Source organism: Leptonychotes weddellii, chromosome 1 (assembly GCF_054177405.1).
Source record: "Leptonychotes weddellii isolate Sample4059 chromosome 1, ASM5417740v2, whole genome shotgun sequence".
In the NCBI taxonomy this organism is placed as follows: Eukaryota; Metazoa; Chordata; class Mammalia; order Carnivora; family Phocidae; genus Leptonychotes; species Leptonychotes weddellii.
The window spans coordinates 46075034-46095285 of record NC_138369.1 but is presented as its reverse complement, the minus strand read 5'-3'; the positions used below and the strand labels follow the sequence as shown (position 1 = coordinate 46095285).

The window sequence follows — 20252 nt, the reverse complement described above, 5'->3', positions numbered from 1 at the left end:
CAGTTTCTCAAACTTATTTTAAACTTGAAGAATCATACAGTGCATGTAGTAAAATGTCTAGCTTGATGAATTTTCACAAACTGAATACTTACTACAACCAACCCCTTGATAATGAAGCAGAGAAGCCCCAGGCCACAGAAACTCCCTCCTGCCTTCTCCTACTCAGTACACCTCCCGTCCCCACCTAGGGCAACCACTATCCTTATTTCTAACTGCTGTTAATTTTTTATGAGCAAGATTACTTCTACGATATAAAACATCAAAAGAAAATAGCCTCCAAGGATTTCACATATTTATCCAACAACAAAACAACATCACCTATTCTAGAAACACAGAAATAAATGGGGGTCCCTAACTTCAAGAAGCTCACAGACTAATGGCTAATCAAATATCAGAACGCTAGTAGAAATATGAATCCACTTCTGCCAGTGCAAGGGAACGCTCAAGGAAGCGAAGGAAGGTTTCACAGAAAAGTAGGGCTTTAAAAGATGAGTAGGAGCTGCGTATTGACCGTTGCAAAGCGTACAAGGCTGGAAAGAAACTTTGTAAGTGAGCACAAATGAAAACTAGCTCTTTAAGACACCAGTTTATGGGGAGGTCTGGTTACTGGTTAATCCTACTTGGTTTGGCTTCTGAAGCCGTCAATCAGAATGACATCACTGTTGTTGGGTTACTCGGGAGGCATACGTTTGCTAGCCAGGTAATGAGGAAAAGGAAGTCTTGGGAAACTGTCACTGGTTGCCCAGGACAGGAAAGCCATGCAGTATACAGAGGCTGGAAAGCCTTTAATTAAATTCAGCCACTGTAAGAAATACATCTACAGCTTCAGTGTGCCCCAAAGCTGCCCCCTCTGCCAGCAAGTCATGGGCTCAAGGAAGCTGGAGGAAGCACCTGTTAGCATCTCCAATCCATTTACCAACGGGCATCAAGAAAAATGTTCGTTCCTCCTCAGACCAACTCAAGGGACGTTCCTTAGGTACAGTGTTTTTTGAGTGTTATATTAAGTGATTCTGTAAACTTTTCCTTCTGTGTTGTAATCACTAAAACTTTTTCTATAAAGATTTTAGAGAGAGAGAGAGAGAGAGTGTGTGTGCGCGGGGGGAGGGGGGGTGGGGGTGGTGGTGGAAGGGCAGAGGGAGAAGAAAAGGAAGAGAGAATTTCCAGCAGACTTCCCGCCTGAGCGCAAAGCTGGGTTTGGTTTCGGGGACAGACGCAGTCCAACCAGATCCCATGAGCCTCAGATCATGACCTGAGCCGAAACCAAGAGTTGGACAGTTAACCAATCGAGCTACCCAGGCGCCCCGAAAACTTTCTTTTTCTAACATGTACTATACAGTATGAGGTTTAGTGGATAATCTTGCCAGTGTTTTGGCATCAAATCCTAAAATGTAGGTCTATTCATTTCATAAAGATAGATGGTGTATGTACTTTCCTAGAGTGATTAGTGCAAGACTATATGAAGAATAAGGGAAGGTCAAACCTGCTTATACAATCTTAAGAGAGGAAAACTGATAGCTTGGAGCTTTTTTTTACTCACAGATTTTGTGCTAAGAGGCTAACTGGGAAAATGACCCAGCAGCTACTCTAATCAAAATAATTTCTTTACTGCGAGTTAGTCTGTAATTTCTGTGACAAACAGGAATCATGTACAAAGCCTGAAGAAAGGCCACATCCAGACTCTTCTGCAATAGAGATGAATTAAACTGAAGACCAGAGGTGGTCTACCTCAATTGTGCAGACCACCTGACTTTAAGATTTCAGAAATCAAAAGAAAGGGCTGTGCCTCCTTAGTGTCCCTGTGGAGTTTACAAATGGAATTAGAAGCGGCCCCGCAGGAGCCAGGTATGAGAGCATGGACACTACAGAATGAGCATGGTCATGAACATCTTTGTGACCCAGTGCTGAGACCTCCTGGCCTCCCCGAAATCTACCCTCCCAACTCCCGTGTGCCCTCGAGAGCTCTGGTTTGGGATAAGACAGCTGGAGTGGTGTCTTCACTTCCCGGCTTACTAACTTCCTTAATCGATTTCCGTCCTGCCTTTATGTGGATGAAATGAACCAAAGTGTGCAGAGTGCTGCACCCCTGCCCCTCCTGGAGGCCGCAGGGTGCAGAGAGAACAGCGCGGCCTGTGCTGCCACAAAGGCCCCAGTTCCTATCCCTATTCGGACCAGCTCCAGACCCTCCCGTCTCTGTTCCTCATCTGCAAATTGAGGGTCCTGCTGACCTTGCAGGGTGGTGAGGTTCAGCGATAAGGCAGATAAAGCTGGCCCAGGCACCAGTCACGATGTTGAGCCAACATACTCCTTTCCATCCTATTCTTTTTTTTTTAAGATTTTATTTATTTATTTGAGAGAGAGAGACAAAGCATGAGGTGGGGAGGGTCAGAGGGAGAAGCAGACTCCCCGCCGAGCAGGGAGCCCGATGCGGGACTCGATCCCGGGACTCCAGGATCATGACCTGAGCCGAAGGCAGTCGCTTAACCGATTGAGCCACCCAGGCGCCCTTTCCATCCTATTCTTACACTCAGTTCTGAATAGCACTGGCAGAACCTTCATTTCCCTTATCTGAATCATGAAGCCCAAAATGTTTCATAAGATCCCCTCATTCATGCTACTGGCTGGATCCCAAAAGCTTTTGAATAAAGTGATTAAAATTCAGAATTTATTTGCCATAACGTTGGTTCATTCAACAAATCCTTACTGAGCAGCTGCGTGTGGGAAACGCTAGGGATGTCACAGTGAAGGAGCCACAGCCCTGCTCTCTAGAACATGATAGGCTTTCAGGTGGGCCCCCAGTAAGCATTTATTTATTCTATGATGTGGTAGCAATACTGATGAGCCTAGCCTTGCTTGGCATCAGCAGAAGGGAGGTGGTGATGTTGAAACAGGTTATATGCTTTGGCATCCTCTCATCCCCGAAGACCAGGATCTGCAGAAACCTAAGTAGTCCCTTGCCCACCAGACCTTCTAAGGACAATTTCCAAACTATTCCTTTCCCTCTCATCTAATTTCCAAAACCTCAGGACTGACTCCCACAACTCACCTTGAGACAGTTTCACCTACTTTGTTTTTTTGTTTTTTTTTTTTTAAAGATTTTTTATTTATTTGACAGAGAGAGAGGGAACACAAGTGGGGGGAGTGGGAGAGGGAGAAGCAGGCCTCCCACAGAGCAGGGAGCCCAATGCGGGGCTCGATCCCAGGACCCTGGGATCATGATCTGGGCCGAAGGCAGACGCCTAACGACTGAGCCACCCAGGCGCCCCAGTTTCACCTACTTTGTAAAAGAGAACCCGCAATAACCCAAAGGATTCCCTGAGGTTCTCATCAAACTCTCAGGTCTGCCACATATGGTTGTGCAGGTTGTGGACTGCACAAAACTGCCTTGCCAAAGTGGTTTTGGGTCCTGAAACTCAGTCTGCACCACACTTGCCAAGCCAAACACTCTGGGCAGAGCTGCATCTGCAGGAGGAAGGGGCACCTTTTCTTAATTTATACAAAGGTGTGGTATGGGAGAGGAATGGCCCTGCTACTATGACATGCTTTTGTAACATTCTATATTTCCCCCCCTTAAGAGCAGTTAACTATTAAAGGCTTGTTAAACTAAAAGTCTTCTCTGGAAGCGAGCAAACTCCAAGAGGGCAGAGACCTTGTCAGTCTTATTTCCTGTGGTGCCACTAGCCCTTTACTTCAAGTGACAGGCCCACAGTTCCCATGGTAAACATCTGTGCAGGACTGAGAAACCACCAAAGGACGGGGGGAGGGAAGGAACAGCTGGGATTTAGGCAGGAGACAAAGTGCAGTGACACGCTGGGGCAGTGATCTCAAGGTAGATCACACTGTAAGTGCAGCACTCTAGTCAGACTGGTACTATTTTGCCCAGCTTCATTCTCAGCCTCTGAACCCACAGGGTCTCAAAACACTCAGAGTGGCTGCAACAAGATGACCTGCAGGATCACTCTGAAGGTGGGGCAGCTGTTTGTGTTCTTGGTCATTTTAAAGCCTGGGACTGCTTGCTTTCATGAGGAACCTGCAGTCTCGTGAAGGAGCTTTATCATCTAACAATTACCTCTGATTTATTCGACACCTGTATGTGGCAGGTACTCGACAGGCATTTTATTCTTACAACCAGCTTGCTGGAGGTTTATGATATTCCCATTTTATAGATGAGGAAACTGAGATCAGAGAAAGTGACTTGCTAATGTCCCAGGGCTAGTAAGTGATGGTTTGGGATTGTACAAGAAGGTTTATCATATGGAGTCAGAGGTTTAATGAACAGTCTCAGGTAAAGAGTAATTTCAGGAAGCAAGGGCTGTCCAGGAAAAGTGAGTGTGGCCATGGGCTACAAAGACCAAAAGACACTATTTCAGTTTTTTTTTTTTTTTAAGATTTTATTTATTTATTTAATTGACAGAGAGAGAGAGAGAGAGAGAGACAGCATGAGGGGGAACACAAGTAGGGGGAGTGGGCGAGGGAGAAGCAGGCTTCCAGCTGAGCAGGGAGCCCGATGCGGGGCTCGATCCCAGGACCCTGGGATCATGACCTGAGCCGAAGGCAGTCGCTTAACCAACTGAGCCACCCAGGTGCCCCGACACTATTTCAGTTTTGATGGTAGAGGTCCACTGAGATGCACCCAGGATCCTTTCCCTGGTCAGCCTGATGAACAGGCTGTAACCTCACCTACAAGGAGGAAAGATTCAACAACTGACCTCCAGATGCACCCCTCTGCTGGGGAGCCAGGGGTTAAGCTGATTTTATGCTCCAGCAGGGCTGGCCTTCCAGCACACTTTATGCGGGGGGCTTTAGTAATAGTAATGGGGAGGTGGCTAGAAAAGCCAGGTGGGGGGCCAGGGGAGTATTTTCTACCTCAAATGTACTCTTGGCTCAACCAGTTTTGAAACAGTGCTTCCACTCGCCTGGTCACTGATGGCAAGTTCTGGCACCAGCCAAGATCACGCTCCTACTTTAAATACCAACTCTTCATGTTTCTTTCAGGGAGTATGACGGAAGGTCTGATCTTCATGTCGGAATAACCAATACAAATGGTGAGTGCACTGCTCGAGGCAGCAGAAACTGATCTGTGAACAGAAACCCAGGACTGGGTTTTTGGACTCAGATTTACCCACATGAGCCGTCAAACGTACGACCCACTGTCTCAGTGGAAATTTAGTGCTGATTTAAGGAAACCAGATAGACCCCCTTGCACATAGAAAACTTCACCAAGAATATTTGGAGAGGATTATCCTGGCTCTATTATTGTCTCCATCTGCTGGGGGCAACTTCTCGGAGCTGAAGAGCAGGTGGAGCAAGACCTGGGTTTCCCTGAAAGAAATGATGTGCAGAGGGCAGGAGAGGCAGGGGCTCCAACACCCCCGATCCTCCCTGACTCCAGGTGGTGGCTGCCTCTCCAGCCTGACCCTGGAGGGGATCCTAGGGCCTCTCCTGGTCTCCTGCTCTCTGACAGTCATCAGAAAGTACGCTCTGGCTAACTTCACATCATGTGAAGTGACCATGGTGGTGGCTGCCGTTTCCGGACAACCTCTTCTCACAGAGGTGCATCTTCCCTTAAGCCTCCCCTCCGCGTGACTCCAGTTTCGCTTGCAGGAGTTGTGTATAATTACACCACGCACGGCGTCCAGCGAGACGAAACAGGGTGGGAGCAGAGTGTAAGCATCCCGTTACTGCAGCCTGGCATGTTTGGACTGATGGATCAGTGGGACAAGTACCTGGACGACTTCTCCGCCACGGGGGCCTGGCTGCCCCAGAGGTACAGGCCGGCAGGGACCACCAGCAACCTGGCCCTCGTTCCGCACGCAGGTGTGACCCCCGCTCATAGGACTCTCAAGCTGTGTCTACTTTGGGTGGAGCCTGTACCGAGATAGTAGTGCCTGTAACAAAGTGTGAGCAGGGGCTGAATGATTTTGGGTTTTCCGCAGAGGTGGGCCAGTGTACACTTACACAACAGAATCACCGTATCTTTTTTTTTTTTTTTGATTTTAATTATTTATTTGACAGAGAGAGACACAGCGAGAGAGGGAACACAAGCAGGGGGAGTGGGAGAGGGAGAAACAGGCTTCCCGCAGAGCAGGGAGCACAACGCCGGGCTCGATCCCAGGACCCTGAGATCATGACCTGAGCCGAAGGCAGACGCTTAACGACTGAGCCACCCAGGCGCCCCCAGAATCACCGTATCTTAAGAACCGAAAGGACTACAACCTAGTACTCCAGTTATTTGATTAGACATTTTTACATACTTAACATTTAATATGTACAGCAAAAGCCATATTACAGTCCCTTAAAATTTTTAAAAAATGTTTAAAACGTAAAAAATACCTAACACTCCTTTTTATGATTTAGCCATTTTGAAATTTATTTCTCAGTCTCTTGCTCCCTCAACACTTTAGATATATAGCATACCTGTGGACCTAATTGTTCTGAGGCTTCCCTTAAAATAGGTATAGACACTGGGATACCCTAAAACTTAGAAATGGAACTCCCTCCCTGGATCGAGTCCCACATCGGGCTTCCTGCTCAGCAGGGAGTCTGCTTCTCCCTCTGACCCTCCCCCCTCTCATGTGCTCTCTCTCATTCTCTCTCTCTCAAATAAATAAATAAAATCTTAAAAAAAAAAAAAGAAAGAAAGAAATGGAACTCCCTTTCTAAAATGTCAGTTCCCCATGTTGGCGGTTTCTGTACAACTTAAGTCAGCACTCGGAACCTCTAGGCGCATCCACTCCTATCTTAAGTTGCAAGCAGAAATGCCTGAGCTGCCCGGTGTCCCTCAGAACTGCACTCTGGGAGCTCAGTCGTCCAGGGGACCAGTAGACCCAGTGCGTGGGGAGCCCAACCTCAACCCTGCCAGTCCCTCGGCGGCTTCACGGCCTGAGCCTGAGCCGCTTTGAAACCTCAGCCTCCCCTTCTCCCCGTGCTTGTTTTGTAAGGTATGAAGAAGACCGTCACAACTGCTACAGTTACACCCTCACATTCATTAACTGCATTCTGACCACAGAAGGCAAGGAGCAACTGGGCAAAGACGAGTTCATTGAGAAGTATGTGGTTCCAAGGACGAGGAAGGCCTCCAAGTACATCACACTGTACCGGGTGATAGAAGAGCGTGGCTTCTACGTGACCGACCACCCGGATGAAGAGACAGACCCTCCTGAGGGGAGCGCTGCGTGCTGAGCGCACTAAGAGCAGAAGGACAGCACCGTTAGTCGGTATGAGGGATTTCTACGTGTGTTCAACTGTAATAACAAGGGGTTAAGGCTTTCTTGGTAGCATATTTCTACCTATTGCAGTGTAAGTGTTTATGAAATTAATAAAAATTGCCCTGGGTTTTAAAAGTTGTATGCATTACAACTAAATTATTCTCATAATGGTTCGGTTTTTAAACTGAGGCTCCATGTTACAGCATAAAGTGGCAGCATCTTTTATTTGCAGAACAATGAAAGTTATTCCTATAATTAAAGCTGAACAAATTCACTTTTCCATGTGAACCCAGAAAGTGGGGATTTGGGGCGCCTGGGTGGCTCAGTCGTTAAGCGTCTGCCTTCGGCTCAGGTCATGATCCCAGGGTCCTGGGATCGAGCCCCACATCGGGCTCCCTGCTTGGCGGGGAAGCCTGCTTCTCCCTCTTCCACTCTCCCTGCTTGTGTTCCCTCTCTTGTGGTGTCTCTCTCTGTCAAATAAATAAAGTCTTAAAAAAAAAAGTGAGGATTTCAGAAAGGTGAGCGAGACACAATTTATGAAGTAAATTCTCCTGTTTTTATTTAAAAAGCATATGGTAACCTTTTGACAGTCAGTAAAAGAAAAAAAAAGAAAGAAAGAAAGAAAGAAAGAAAGAAAGAAAGAAAGAAAGAAAGAAAGAAAGAAAGGAGGAGCAAGGAAGCAAGCAAGGTTTTCCGAATCTAAGTTAGGAAATGGGCTCCACTTCTCAACTAGCTTTTCTGAGCCTATATGCAAAGTGGATGGCAATTCCTCAAGTCAGTTTCCCTCTCGTATTACTTGACCTGACATGAGTTGATCAAGGCAAAGTATATCCCCTGTCTACTGTATTTATTTATTTTTAAACTTTTATTTATTTAAAGTAATCTCTATACCCAACATGGGGCTCAAACTCACAACCCTGAGATTAGGAGTCGCATGTGCTTCTGACTGAGCCAGCCAGGTGCCCCTCCCCTGTCTACTTTAAAAGCAGAATTCAGGAAAGACACAATGAAAGGTCGACTTCTTTCTTTAATACCTTCAGGGGGAGGAAGGGGATAACTGGGATGAGTAATTATAAAGAAATGGGGTGATTTTTAACAACCACATCAGAATTTGTATACCTAAAAGATCACTGAATTTTAAATAGCCAAGGAGCAAAACATTTCAGCATTCCTCTCTGGAAACTGCTTCCAGAAGTCACTTTGTTTTTGACCAAATGTGATATACTAACACACCTAAAGTTACTCCCTAGCTATGGCACCAAATAAATGTTTAATTTCCAAAAACCAAATCCATCTTCAAGGAACCAATAATTTACTCGTAATAAAGATATTTAGAGGGGCGCCTGGGTGGGTCAGATGGTTAAGCGTCTGCCTTTGGTTAAGGTCATGATCCCAGGGTCCTGGGATCGAGCCCTGACTCAGGCTCCCTGCTCAGTGCAGAGCCTGCTTCTCCCTCTCCCTCTGCCCATCCCTCTTCTTGTGCTCTCTGGCTCTCTCTCTCTCTCTGTCAAATATATAAAATATTAAAAAAAAAAAAAGATATTTAGAAAACTTGCTATAGATCCTTAAGGCCCGTTTCCAAAAACGTATTTGGGTAATGTTTCAGCACGTGGTAACTTCAGTGGGAAAAAAAATGCATAGCACACCGTTTGCATCTATACGTTCAGGTATTTTTAAGAAAAACAAAACTTCCCACCCAGAATATGATACCACTTTAAACAGAATCATGACTACTATTCTGTGGTGTTCAAGAAGTCGTAAAGACTTCACTGGGTAAAGATGAAAGAAGTGTTGAGTTTGGGAAATATTCCAATTTGTCCCTATTCTCTTAACACACTATTTTAGGACTCTACTTCTCTGGTCTAGTTGTTTACCAATTATTGATAATCAGAGCAGCTGCATTTAATAAGTATCATTAAAGATTCCACACCTGCATAAACTTCTTAATCTTTCTTCCCTTTTAATCCTTAAGACCACCTTGTGAGGTAGGTACTAACAATATGCCTATTTTACAGATGAAGAGGGAAACTGAGGAAATGACTTGCCCAAAGTCCCACAGTGGGAAAACCAGAGATCAGACCTAGGTTTGACTGCAAAGGCTGTGCGCTTAACTCCCTGGGCCACCCCGCAACCTAAAAGCAACCAATGGTACCTAGGATGTGTGGCAACTGGGTCGCTGATTTGCCGTCATTAGAGAAGATAAAGGAGAAAATAAAGATTTTGCTTTCATTGACATTCAAATATGGAAAGGAAATAAATGTCATAAAACAATTCAGATAAAATAAAATAAGGATGGTTAATGTTAGAAATGCCAAGTTCATGCTTTCTCTTAGTACTTCACTCCTTGATTTTCAAACAAAGCTTTCATGGTCCCCAGCCCCTGTTTTAGGGGCTGCTCTCCAACCTGGGGGTGATCACAGCAGTAGTCAGCCTATTCTTTCACTTCAGGAGGCCACAAATTCCCTCTGGTAAAATTCACAGTACCACCCAATAAGCTTTACCCCTAATAAAGGAAATTAAGCATTGAGATAACACCAATAGATGGCAATGTTGCTCAGTTTTGCAGAATTATGACCCAGGACTCCTTCCATTAAGTTTCTTTTATCATACCAGCGAAATGCTAACTGAAGGACCAGGCAATTCAGCCACCAACTTGGCACCAACTCTGCTTCCCAGAAGAGTTCTCCCTGGTACCCCCCCCACAACGTGCCTCTTCATCTCATCCCCTGGTGCGGCCCTGGGCACACGTCTAGTCCTCACCAACACTCACACAATGACCGACCGCTCTTCACAGCAAGGTCATAAAGTTTGCCTCAGTGTTATTGACTTGAAAGTCTAAAATGATCCACCCAAGGTCATAAAGTTTGCGTCAGTGTTACTGACTTGAAAGTCTAAAATGATCCACCCAAAGGCATCTTCCCAAAGCCTTGAGAGCATTCATGAATTACGCCTATTACCAGGAAAACCCGATAAACATTATTTAAACACACATACACACACATACACACACACAGGCTGTATCTGGCTTGCTTTGTAGAGGTGCTTACTACAACTCTCTCCATCTCCAGAGCTCTCTTTACTTTACCTCAAACTCTTCTTCTGGCACCTCCTTCTCCACTGTGTCACCTACCAGGGCATAAAAATTGGCTATGCATCTCCTAGTGAAAACAATTATGGCAGTGCTTACACTTTTGGTTTCTCCGAAAGGGAAAAAAGTATACCCGAGATGTGCTAGACCCTTTCATAGGTCATTTCATTTAGTTTGCAAAACACACTCAGCAGGTAGTGATTATCCCCATTTCACAGGTGAGCAAATAAGGATCAGAGGCAAGACTCCCAAGGTCACCAGTTTCCCTAGTGTAGACTTGGAATTTGGACCCAGGTTTTTCTGATTCCACTTTTTCTACTTTATCAGAATGTGACATTTAAAAGTTAGGAAGAGGGGGCGCCTAGGTGGCGGAGTCAGTTAAGCATCTGACTCTTGATTTTGGCTCAGGTCATGATCTCAGGGTCCTCTGATCGAGCCCCGTGTCAGGCTCTGTGCTCAGCAGGGAGTCTGCTTGAGATTCTCTCTCAACAACCCCCGCTCTCTCTAAAATAAATAAATAAATAAATCTTTAAAAAATAAAAGTTAGGAAGAAGACTATTTACCTGTGTAATATTATTTCTGAAAATGTAAAGATTCTAAAAAATCTTAAATGCAACCTTTCACTTCAACAGTGAATTACTTTGAAATAAAAAATACTACTTCTTAGTTTTAACAGTTTCACAGATGTGTTTTCATATTATGTATTCTTAAGTCATCCCTGTATTTCACAAAATGGCAGAAAGACTAAGTTTTTTCAGCTTCTATATAAGAAAGCAAAGATTTAAGATAAATTGGGAGGTTTATTTTTATTTTTCAAAGATTTGATTTATTTGTTTTCGAGAGAGACACACACACACAGTGAGAGCAAGAATGGGGCGAGGGGCAGAAACTCAAGCAGACTCCCTGCTAAGTGCAGAGCCCAACACGGGGCTCGACCCCATGACCCATGAGATCACAACCTGAGCTGAAATCAAGAGTCGGACGCTTAACCGACTAAGCCACCCAGGTGCTCCAAATTGAGGGGTTTAAATATCTCTCAATTTTAGAAATGGAGCTCAGTTTTAAGGAAGTTAACGTCCATGGTTTAATTACTGGAGTCTGTAATCAGATTTTTAAAAATTCAATTCAGTTGGTAAAATCGTAAATGGAAGGTGGGTGGTGGGGAGAAGACACCTCATTTCTTTTTAACCCATGTACTCCCCAACAAAGGGAAAACTAAGTTAAAAATCACATTCAAGTAAGTAGTAACTTAAAAAACAACAAAAATGCTTTAACAATAAGGGTAAAAAAAGGCAAAATTTTATTCCACAAAGAACAGTGCCTTTTCAGACTTGTAGACTATGTTCAAAAAGGAAGAGAAACCTAACCAACTCCACCCTGGCAAACCTGCCTAAAACCATGCCCCATTCATGTTGGTTTAATCCCTGCCAAGCATAATGTTATGAACTAATTACTTTCTAGAACTGAATCTCCTTACAGGAGAACTTAGGACTTAGGGGCACAGACGTCACTGCTTCCCCTCAGTTTGGGAATGGAGCCAGAAAATGTCAGCCTCTAGAATGGAAGCTAAGAGAATCATCATAAAGTAATCAACTGCACAAAGAACTGCTTTAACAGATGGTAGGTACGGTGGTTCTTATGACACGGTGCTTCCTCTCGCCCCCCAAAACGAATCCACGTGGCTGGAAGTGACTGGAAGTCATCTGTGCTGTATTTCTGATTTCACATGCTTTTCTAGGCTGGTGTCACTTCAGCTGTGGAGATCTTGTAAAGGCACTAAACCCAGGACCGAGAGCTCTCGGGTCAATTCCTCTACTTGCACTTTGTGGTGGTGGGGTGTGGTGGCCACCTGAGACTCAAACCTTCATCCTAGGGAGGGTCCCCCCATTTGAACTCAAAAGTCTGTTGTGGGAGAAGCAAGAACACAGGTGTCTGCCCCATCTTAACCCCCACTATCTGAATATTTGCTGTAACAATTTTGCAAAAAAATGGTATACCATATTGGCTATCCAAAAATACATAAATAAACAAATAAATAAAAAAATAATGAGTCTGTGAGTCTGCAGCAAAATCACTCAAGTAGTGTCTGGAGCACACAGCATGTGCTGGTCTTAGCTGACTGACTGCCCAATGCTTGTGCTGTTTAGATGTGTGGTGGATGGTCACATCATTTCCTCCGCTTTATTAAGTAAAAATGTCTGCTATGGAAGTGGAAAAACCTACGAAGAAAGTAGGTGAGTTTAAAAGACCTAGGAAATCCCCTTTCTTAGAAGAAGAAGAAGAAAAAAAAGTGATAAGGTATTGAGAAAGGTGATCCTATAAAAGAATCTTGGCCAAACACGTGTTCCCCCTTTGTGTATGGTTTTTTGCACTGGGTGACAAAATAGAACTTGCAAAAAGTGTTGGTTCCACAAAGTTTCATGGTGTTCTTGCGTGTGGCATGCTACACTTATAAAGCCAGTGAAATTCTTTTTTTTTTTAAGCCAGTGAAATTCTTGTATGGAGGGTGCACGGCCGGTCAGCGCGATGCCACTGAGCACATGTGGCTACAGTGGGCAGCTTAGATGCCTTGGGAGAGCTGGAGAGTAATGGAGCATAGGGAGGATTTGGTGAAGAATTCCTTTTAAAGCAAGACTGGAAGGTTTGAGATTTAAGAACCACGTAAACACACCTTGAAGAGGGGTGATGCAACTTCTGTTCTCAGTGAGGCGGCAGCATCCCCCCCAGTGAACCAGAGCCACTCCTGAAGGTGTTTTTATCACAGAGCAAATTTCCAATCTTGCTGAACCTAAGCTTTTTTTTTTTTTAAAGAAAATATGCCATCTGTTACATCTATTTCAGAAGATAAGAAAAAAGTTCCAGGACATAATGCATCTAAAGATAAACTAATCCTGCTTTTAGCTGGTAACTGTAAACCAAAACCTTTGCTGGTACATCATTCCAGAACCCCAGGGCCCTTGGGTAATGCTCAAGAGTGCACGGCCTGCTACATGACGTTCAGACTGTGTACGTGAAGAAGGAATATCTTTCCTACAAGGCTTGTCTAAAGATGATGCTTTTGGACATCCTTCCAGAGCTTTCAGTTAGAAATAATACCTGTGCAGTCTTGTGGGTAGCTGTTACATGAAGGGAGTCCCCAAAACGTTGAAGGCACATTAGCTGATGATAAGATATGTGATGTGGAGTGCTCACAGGAGGATAGTACTTTGATGAAGGAGTCACAGAAGAGTTTTTGCCAGAAAAGCACATGATGCACTGATCAGGCTTGGAGAGAAATGTCACCACCAATGACAAATGAAATAGGGAAAAATAGGGCTCCAGAAATTTTTGCTGACTTTCAGGGTTTTGAGAAAGTGACGCTTCAAAGCCAAGTCTTTTACTTTGCTAAGGAGCCTGGAGAAAGCAAAGCAGGTAGTAAAAATGTTGAACTATTAGCATCACTAATGAAGAGCAAAAGGACTTAATACTAAGAAGCTCTTTCAAGTTGATGGTCATTATTGGTCTGCGGCGGGGGAAAAAAGAGGACAACCTCCCTCATTTGAATGACAAATCTTTAAAATGTAGACCGTGCAGATATAATGATTCTGTTGTGAGAGAGCAGGATCATGCCGCGAACAGAAGCACCGCGTTAACACACACAACCACAAGCCGAATCTCGGGCTGCCGGGAGCTCCAGGACCATGCGTCAGAGGAATGCACACAGATGCCCGTCTTAGTCATCTCGCAGCTTCTGGCTCTTACCGTCCACTTCTGGGGTGTTGAGTGCTAAGGAGAAGACTGTCTAACCAATTTGAAAAAGGCTTGGTTTATTGTGTTTTGCCAAATGCTAACTGCATTCATTATGTATCTCCATACATTATTTCACTACATTTTTTAATTTTATAACAAGTTCACTGAAGCACGATGCAGTTTTTATCTAATACTGTACAATATTGCTGCATACTATACACAAACATGTCCATCAGTGAGTTCAGTGAGAGTTAGAGATTAGGTTTTAAAGGCTTTATGACTCGGAAATCCTTGACAGATATTAAACGGATTTTTAAACGTTCGAGTAATTGGTTCAAGTTCTTAGATAAGGTGAGACACATTATTTGTTCCATTTAACATAACGGAATACAGGGTCTTAAAATCCCCAAATCTCCTCTCCGGCACTCTTTCAGGAACAGACTGGAGGTGAGTAACAAGAGACGCATGTGTACACAAGCCTTTGGGAAACAGTACTGTGCCACATAAATGTAAACTACTGTCATTTTCAGGTAAAATCAGAGAGTAACAGAATTTCCCTGTTGCTGGAAGAGTCCTCTTGGGACTCATCTAGTCCGACCTGTTTACTGAATGGATGAGGACACAGGCCCACAGAAGAGAAGCTCAGCATCAGTTGGGAGTCAGTGAATGACCCAAGGACAGAATCTGAAGGCCAGCACAGAGCTCTTTTTTCTCCCCTGTGTAATTTTATTTTGTAAAATACTAACAGCTTTTTGGTGCTGGGACTGCTATGCCCTTTAAAACTTTTCAATTAATGGGCGGTTATAATAAGAGGACTCTTTACCTCCACTGAACTCGGCTTACTGTAGGAGACTCAATAGTATTTGTTGGTAAATCAGAATTCTGAGGTTGAATTGTTAAAGTTCGTCTTGGTCACTCCTCTCTCGTGAAGAAACCCAACGGCTTAGAATCACCTCCTGTAGCCAATAAAAATAAAAAGGTGACTAAGAATTTCAAACACGGAAATGAAAGAACATGCTAGGTGTGTGAGATCAAAGCAACATTTCACAAAGAACAGTCTATATAATGAGGACACCTGTTCCCATTCCTTGTCACTGAAACACCTGGGGGAAAGGTGAAGGCAGCACTACACACCTATCACAGTCACACCAAGATCTTAAAAGCTAAACTTGCCTTGGCAGTTGTATTCCACTAGCACATTTCAGGAACAAGAGTGCCAGGACGAGAGCTAGCATTTCACATTAGAACCAGCTCTGAGATGGCGCTGGCATACCAAGTGGGTCTGGGCTGGCATTCGATGAGCAGCTGACCGAGGGGGCACGAGCTGGGCAGACTGCATGGAGGAGGCGCGGGGGCCGGGGAGGCTGCGGTGGGACAGAGCAGTGTGAAAAAGGAGGAAGGGTGCAACCTCAGAGACAAAGGAAACTGACCATGTGCTGGATGTGGGGGAGGAGCCCCAGACGGGGCGAGGGGCAGAAATAGTAACTAATACTGGGTGACAGGATGGCAGCCCTGCCAGAGAAACACCCGCCAGGAAGACTCGGAAGCCAGAACCCCAGAAGCCGGACAAGAAGTTCAAGGCGGGAGTGAGTTAGCAGCGCCACTTTAATTTCTGGGAATGAGACCTGGGAGAGGCCTGGTCAGGAGTTCCCAGGCCATCTGTGACAGCAGGGTCAGCTGCATGGTGGAGACGGAAGCCAGATGACATGGCAGATAAAGCGGCAGCAGGAATTACGGGGAAGTGGGAGTGGGCTCAGCAGGGAGCGGGCCTGAGGGGGCTTCCTGTTATCAAGGCAAGATGGTTTTCATTTCTTTTCTTGGGACCCCATGTTCCAGAGGACACAGTATGGTAGACAGAATCTTTGGGATACCATGAGTTTGTCTCTGAGTTTACCTACCTGAACTTTAATTCGTTTCATACATTCTGGGGACTCCATCTCTTTGTCAGTCATGGTAGAGGGTTTAATCAAATAGCATAGCATCAGTTCCTATTGAGAAATGAAGAAAAACATCCACATCCCACACAATAATAATATAAATTTGGGTGCAGGAAATGCAGGCAGGCTCCATTCCCTCCCACACTGTGCTCTTGGAAACTTACAAAGCACACTGGTTTCCTTCTAGGAACGTGACTGGGCCCGGGATCTAGACTAAGGACCTGCCATTTAGTCACTGTTGACATGGCAAGAGAATGCAAATAAAGCAAGTATGTGGATTATAAACACAGCATTTAAAATATTAAATATATGCTACAAGTCCCATAAAATGGGTATAAAAATACTAGAAACAGTATAGACTCCCTATTTCTAAAAGACAAAGCTACTTTTTATAGGCCACGCGTAAGGACCTTAACCCATACTCAAGGCACTTGCCACCTGGCCTCTGCTGGACCTTTTGCGCTCTCCTCCCCCCACTGCGCCTCCAGCAGCACTGGGACAGAGTCAGAGGGGGTTCACAATCTGTGTCCAGTTAGCAAACTATTGAATAACAGAGAACACACAAAGCTTTCATCCTTAGTAGTGCTGGTGTAAGATGAAACTTCCCTCCTATCTTGATGGCAGCAAAATCCAGCAGAACATAAGCCAGGAAGGCAGATGACTCTGGGTTTGAATCCCAAGTCTGCATATAAGTTGCATGATCTTGGCTTTGCCACTCAACATCTGACTCTGATTGATTCCTCACCCTTAGGGATGAGAATAACAACAGGGTGGTGAGAGAAAACATGTACAGTGCTTAGCCATAAAGATTAATATCCTTCCTCTCTCCTCAAGAGATCTGCTAGCTCTGAAAAGAAATTTATCCATGCTTTGACTCCCTTGTGAATATGTGTGAGTGAAGGAAGGCAAGGCCCACCTACATCAATCATTGCAGGAAACTTTGGAGCTCAGCACCAGTGTGGGTGATGGCAGGGAATGCGAGAGGAGGTCAGCTTCTAGCCCCATCTTTTAGAACCTTGCTGGCAGGTGTGAAGTTCCTACAGATGACTTTTAGGGTTCCATTACATTTACGAAAAAAAAAATCCAACCATTTTAAGTGACACGTGAATGCCAAAGCTGATGCTGTTACCTTGGAGACATTAACCGAAACTCTGCTCAAGGCAGCCAGTGACCTCCAACTGAAAGGTCTGCGAAGAGAGCCCTCAAAATGGTCATCGACCAACTCAATAATGACAGAGTAACTGGAAGACAGATAGAGGGCATTGTAAAAATAAAAGGCATGAAATCAACCTCTTTAAAAAGAGTAACGCTTGTTCTACCAAGAACAGAGATACAGAAAATAATATATACATCATCTAATCCTAAATGCCCCTGCAACATTACTGGAAAAGTATTAATGAAAAACACTTACTTTACATTACAAACTTTCAGGCTCATCTCAACACTGACAAGGAGAGAACAAAAATATTTCTCCCAATAAGAAAGCCATGAATTCACTCAACTGTTTAGATGCTAATACTCACTGATATTACGATGAACAATTACTGCATAGATTAACTCAGTATGTAACACTACAACGTTTCCCATAACCTATTTATTATTTTACATATAGTACAACAATGTTAGTGTATAAGGCACAGATTTAGAGTATCTATTCCTAATAGGTCAAGAGAAACATGATTGTAATAGTTTCTGTGGCACTGAAAATTACACTGGAGGTCAGAAATTTCCTCCTGTCCCTTTAAGCCATTAACTTATTTAAAAATCACTCCAAACCTTGCATGGTAAAATGGAGGGCCTTTTCGATACAACACTGCAAAGAAAAAGAAAGAAAATGTATAACCACTTGAAATCAAAATCCTTATTACTGACATTTTCTCTTCTCCAAAGAGACATAAATACCCAATTATCTGTATATGGGTAATCTGCAATATGCCCTGTGGTCTATTTTTAAAACCCAAACTGTTTTCTTCCCTCAGAACAAAATGCAATTAGTAAAGCAAATCTGTGGCCAAGATCCTAACAATCTTATCTCACCCTCACCCCACAAATGAAATCCAAATTCAAATACAAGTGATTTTGGTCTTGCCTTTTGTCTTATACTCTTCCAGAGTGAGAATGTGAAATTATGTCAAACATGTGAAGTGTATATAATGTGGACTGGTATTTTGTTATTAATTTCAAATCAAAGTAATTCAAAATGTCTGAGGTACTCTGGCCAGGTACAAGCTGACTTGAGTCTTGGTGCTAGAGATGAGTAAGAATCATCACTATTTTTAAGAAATTCAGTCAGGTTGGGGGAATAGTCACATAACCATACAGGCCATTTGGAGATCAGTCTGCCCTACTCATTCAATCTGTGGAGGTCAAAAGCCAGTGCCCACAAGAGCCTGGGGCAAGGACTCTGCCCCGTGGACTCTGGAACTGCACAGGCAACCCTTCAGAGGCACAACGTCTGTGACAGGGAGGGGCTGTTTATCAAACTCATTCCCTCTCTTTCTAGGCACATGGCTAGATCATGTCTCTTAGTCTCCCAAGCAGCCAGGCTGGCCCATAAAACCCTGCCATGTACCAAGCCTGTACTTATTCCTTTTTGAAGATGACCTTGAAAGCCATGTGGTGAAGACCATGGAGACACAAGGAAGAAGCCTGGGCTCCTGAAGCACCTTTGGGAGTTGATCTGCTCACCATTCAGAGACACCAGTTTTTGGATTTCACATGAAAAATTAACTTCTGTTGTTAAGCTTCTGAGATGTGGGGTTTATAGTAACTACAGGTATAAGAAATACCTTTACTAATATACAATTACATCTGTAAGCTTGTGGCTGTCCCCAGTGTAAAATCAAAAATGCAGAGAAGCTTTTTATCCTTTGAGGAATTGATAGAATTTTCCTTTTTGGCCATACCAGTACTGTAGCTAATTTCCCTTAGGCTCAGCAAGCTCAGAGCCAACTTGAGAGCGTGAGTAGTAACCCTGTAGGCTCATGGACAAGACAGCAACCCTTCACCCAGACTACATTTTCTAGGGTCATGTTTCCTTTTTATTATTATATTTCCTACTGAAATTATATTTAAAGGATTTGGCAAGTCAGCTCAAATTCACTGTGTAAGGGTACAAATTTAAGTAAATGCCCCAACATACAATCCTCAACTTTTTGAGATGTGGTGTAGTGGAAGGAAACCGTGTACTGGAATGAACTTGAATTCAGGAGTTTTGTTTCCTGCCCGGTTCTGCCACTCATGGTTGTGTGACTTCAAGCAAGTTACTAACACCTCTGAGCCTCAGTTTCCAAAATTAGAAAATGAGGAACAAGGGGAAATTGAGATCTTTTCTAGCATTCAAATACTATTATTTATGACCAGGCACACATCTCTAACGTGCATCTGGAACCCTGGAACATTACACAGCTGGAAAGCAGGGGTCGTTTCAGATGACTGATGATGATGGTGGTGTAGCGTTAGAAGGTAAAAGCATGAACACTGGCATGAGACAGACCCAAGTCAAGTCTTACCAGTGTCAAGACCACATGACGACGCCTTGTGTTTCAATCTCCTTATTATGAAATCTGGGGGTAGTAAGTGAAGGTAGAGGTGTTGGCACAGTGGCTGGCATAAAGTGAGGGTTCAAAATGTTACCCAGAATAATAATCATAATGATGATAGTGTATTCAGAGGGAAAAATAAAATCATTTTACAAAAATGCCTCTCAAGCAGAAAGATGAAAACTTCCGAAGTCTAAGAAATCCTGGGCATTCAAAAATAAAGTCTGAAAGAACAGGGAAAAGAGAAAGCTCCTTCTTATAAATGAAAGCCGCACACGGCATGTGGAAGGAATGACAGAATTAGAAAATGATTAGGGCAGTAATTAATTTGGGCAACTGTTACAATTATTGGGGACACATATGCACAGTCTCATCCTACATATTACCTGTTAATTACAAAAGGAAATATGCAATTTTACAACAGACATCTGATAATGGCCACTTTAGCCAAGTAATCAAACTTAGTATCATCAACAGTGGGACAGCGTGACATTAAGTACCCCCTGATGGGGCATAATACACATAACACCTATGCATGCCAAAGAATGTGAACTGGAGTCTAATCATGAGGAAACAAATGTGGGATATCCTCTAGGACTCTTCAAAAAATTCAATGTCATGAAAAACAAACAAGGTAGAGAAACTGTTACAGATTAAAAAAAAAAGCCAAAGAGGCTGTGGTGGGGTGAATGGTAGCCCCCAAAAGATACATCCACAGAATCTGTGAAGGTGGCCTTCTTTGGAAAAGGCT

General features: G+C 43.9%; 2 protein-coding genes across 5 annotated transcripts in view; one reads left to right on the top strand and one right to left on the bottom strand.

Moving 5' to 3' along the window:
* Positions 1 to 657: 657 nt before the first annotated feature.
* Positions 658 to 7770, top strand: MKRN2OS (MKRN2 opposite strand). The gene is made up of 4 exons (XM_006740238.3): positions 658 to 976; positions 4993 to 5042; positions 5602 to 5764; positions 6939 to 7770. Exons 1-4 carry the CDS (start codon positions 759 to 761, stop codon positions 7177 to 7179), a joined length of 672 nt encoding a protein of 223 aa, XP_006740301.2. The 5' UTR covers positions 658 to 758; the 3' UTR covers positions 7180 to 7770.
* A 6312-nt stretch (positions 7771 to 14082) lies between these two features.
* TSEN2 (tRNA splicing endonuclease subunit 2) overlaps positions 14083 to 20252 on the bottom strand; it is a 39002-nt gene continuing 32832 nt past the window's right edge. For 3 of the 4 annotated variants that reach the window (XM_081822411.1, XM_081822425.1, XM_081822429.1), the window contains 5 exons: positions 17736 to 17772; positions 17089 to 17200; positions 16124 to 16180; positions 15921 to 16010; positions 14083 to 14978 (listed from right to left, as the gene is read on the bottom strand). In XM_081822411.1, coding sequence (XP_081678537.1) covers positions 14919 to 14978; positions 15921 to 16010; positions 16124 to 16180; positions 17089 to 17200; positions 17736 to 17772 — 356 coding nt within the window. In that variant the 3' untranslated portion in view covers positions 14083 to 14918. The remainder of the gene's footprint in view (positions 14979 to 15920; positions 16011 to 16123; positions 16181 to 17088; positions 17201 to 17735; positions 17773 to 20252) is intronic. The other variant, XM_081822420.1, reaches the window with a different exon arrangement.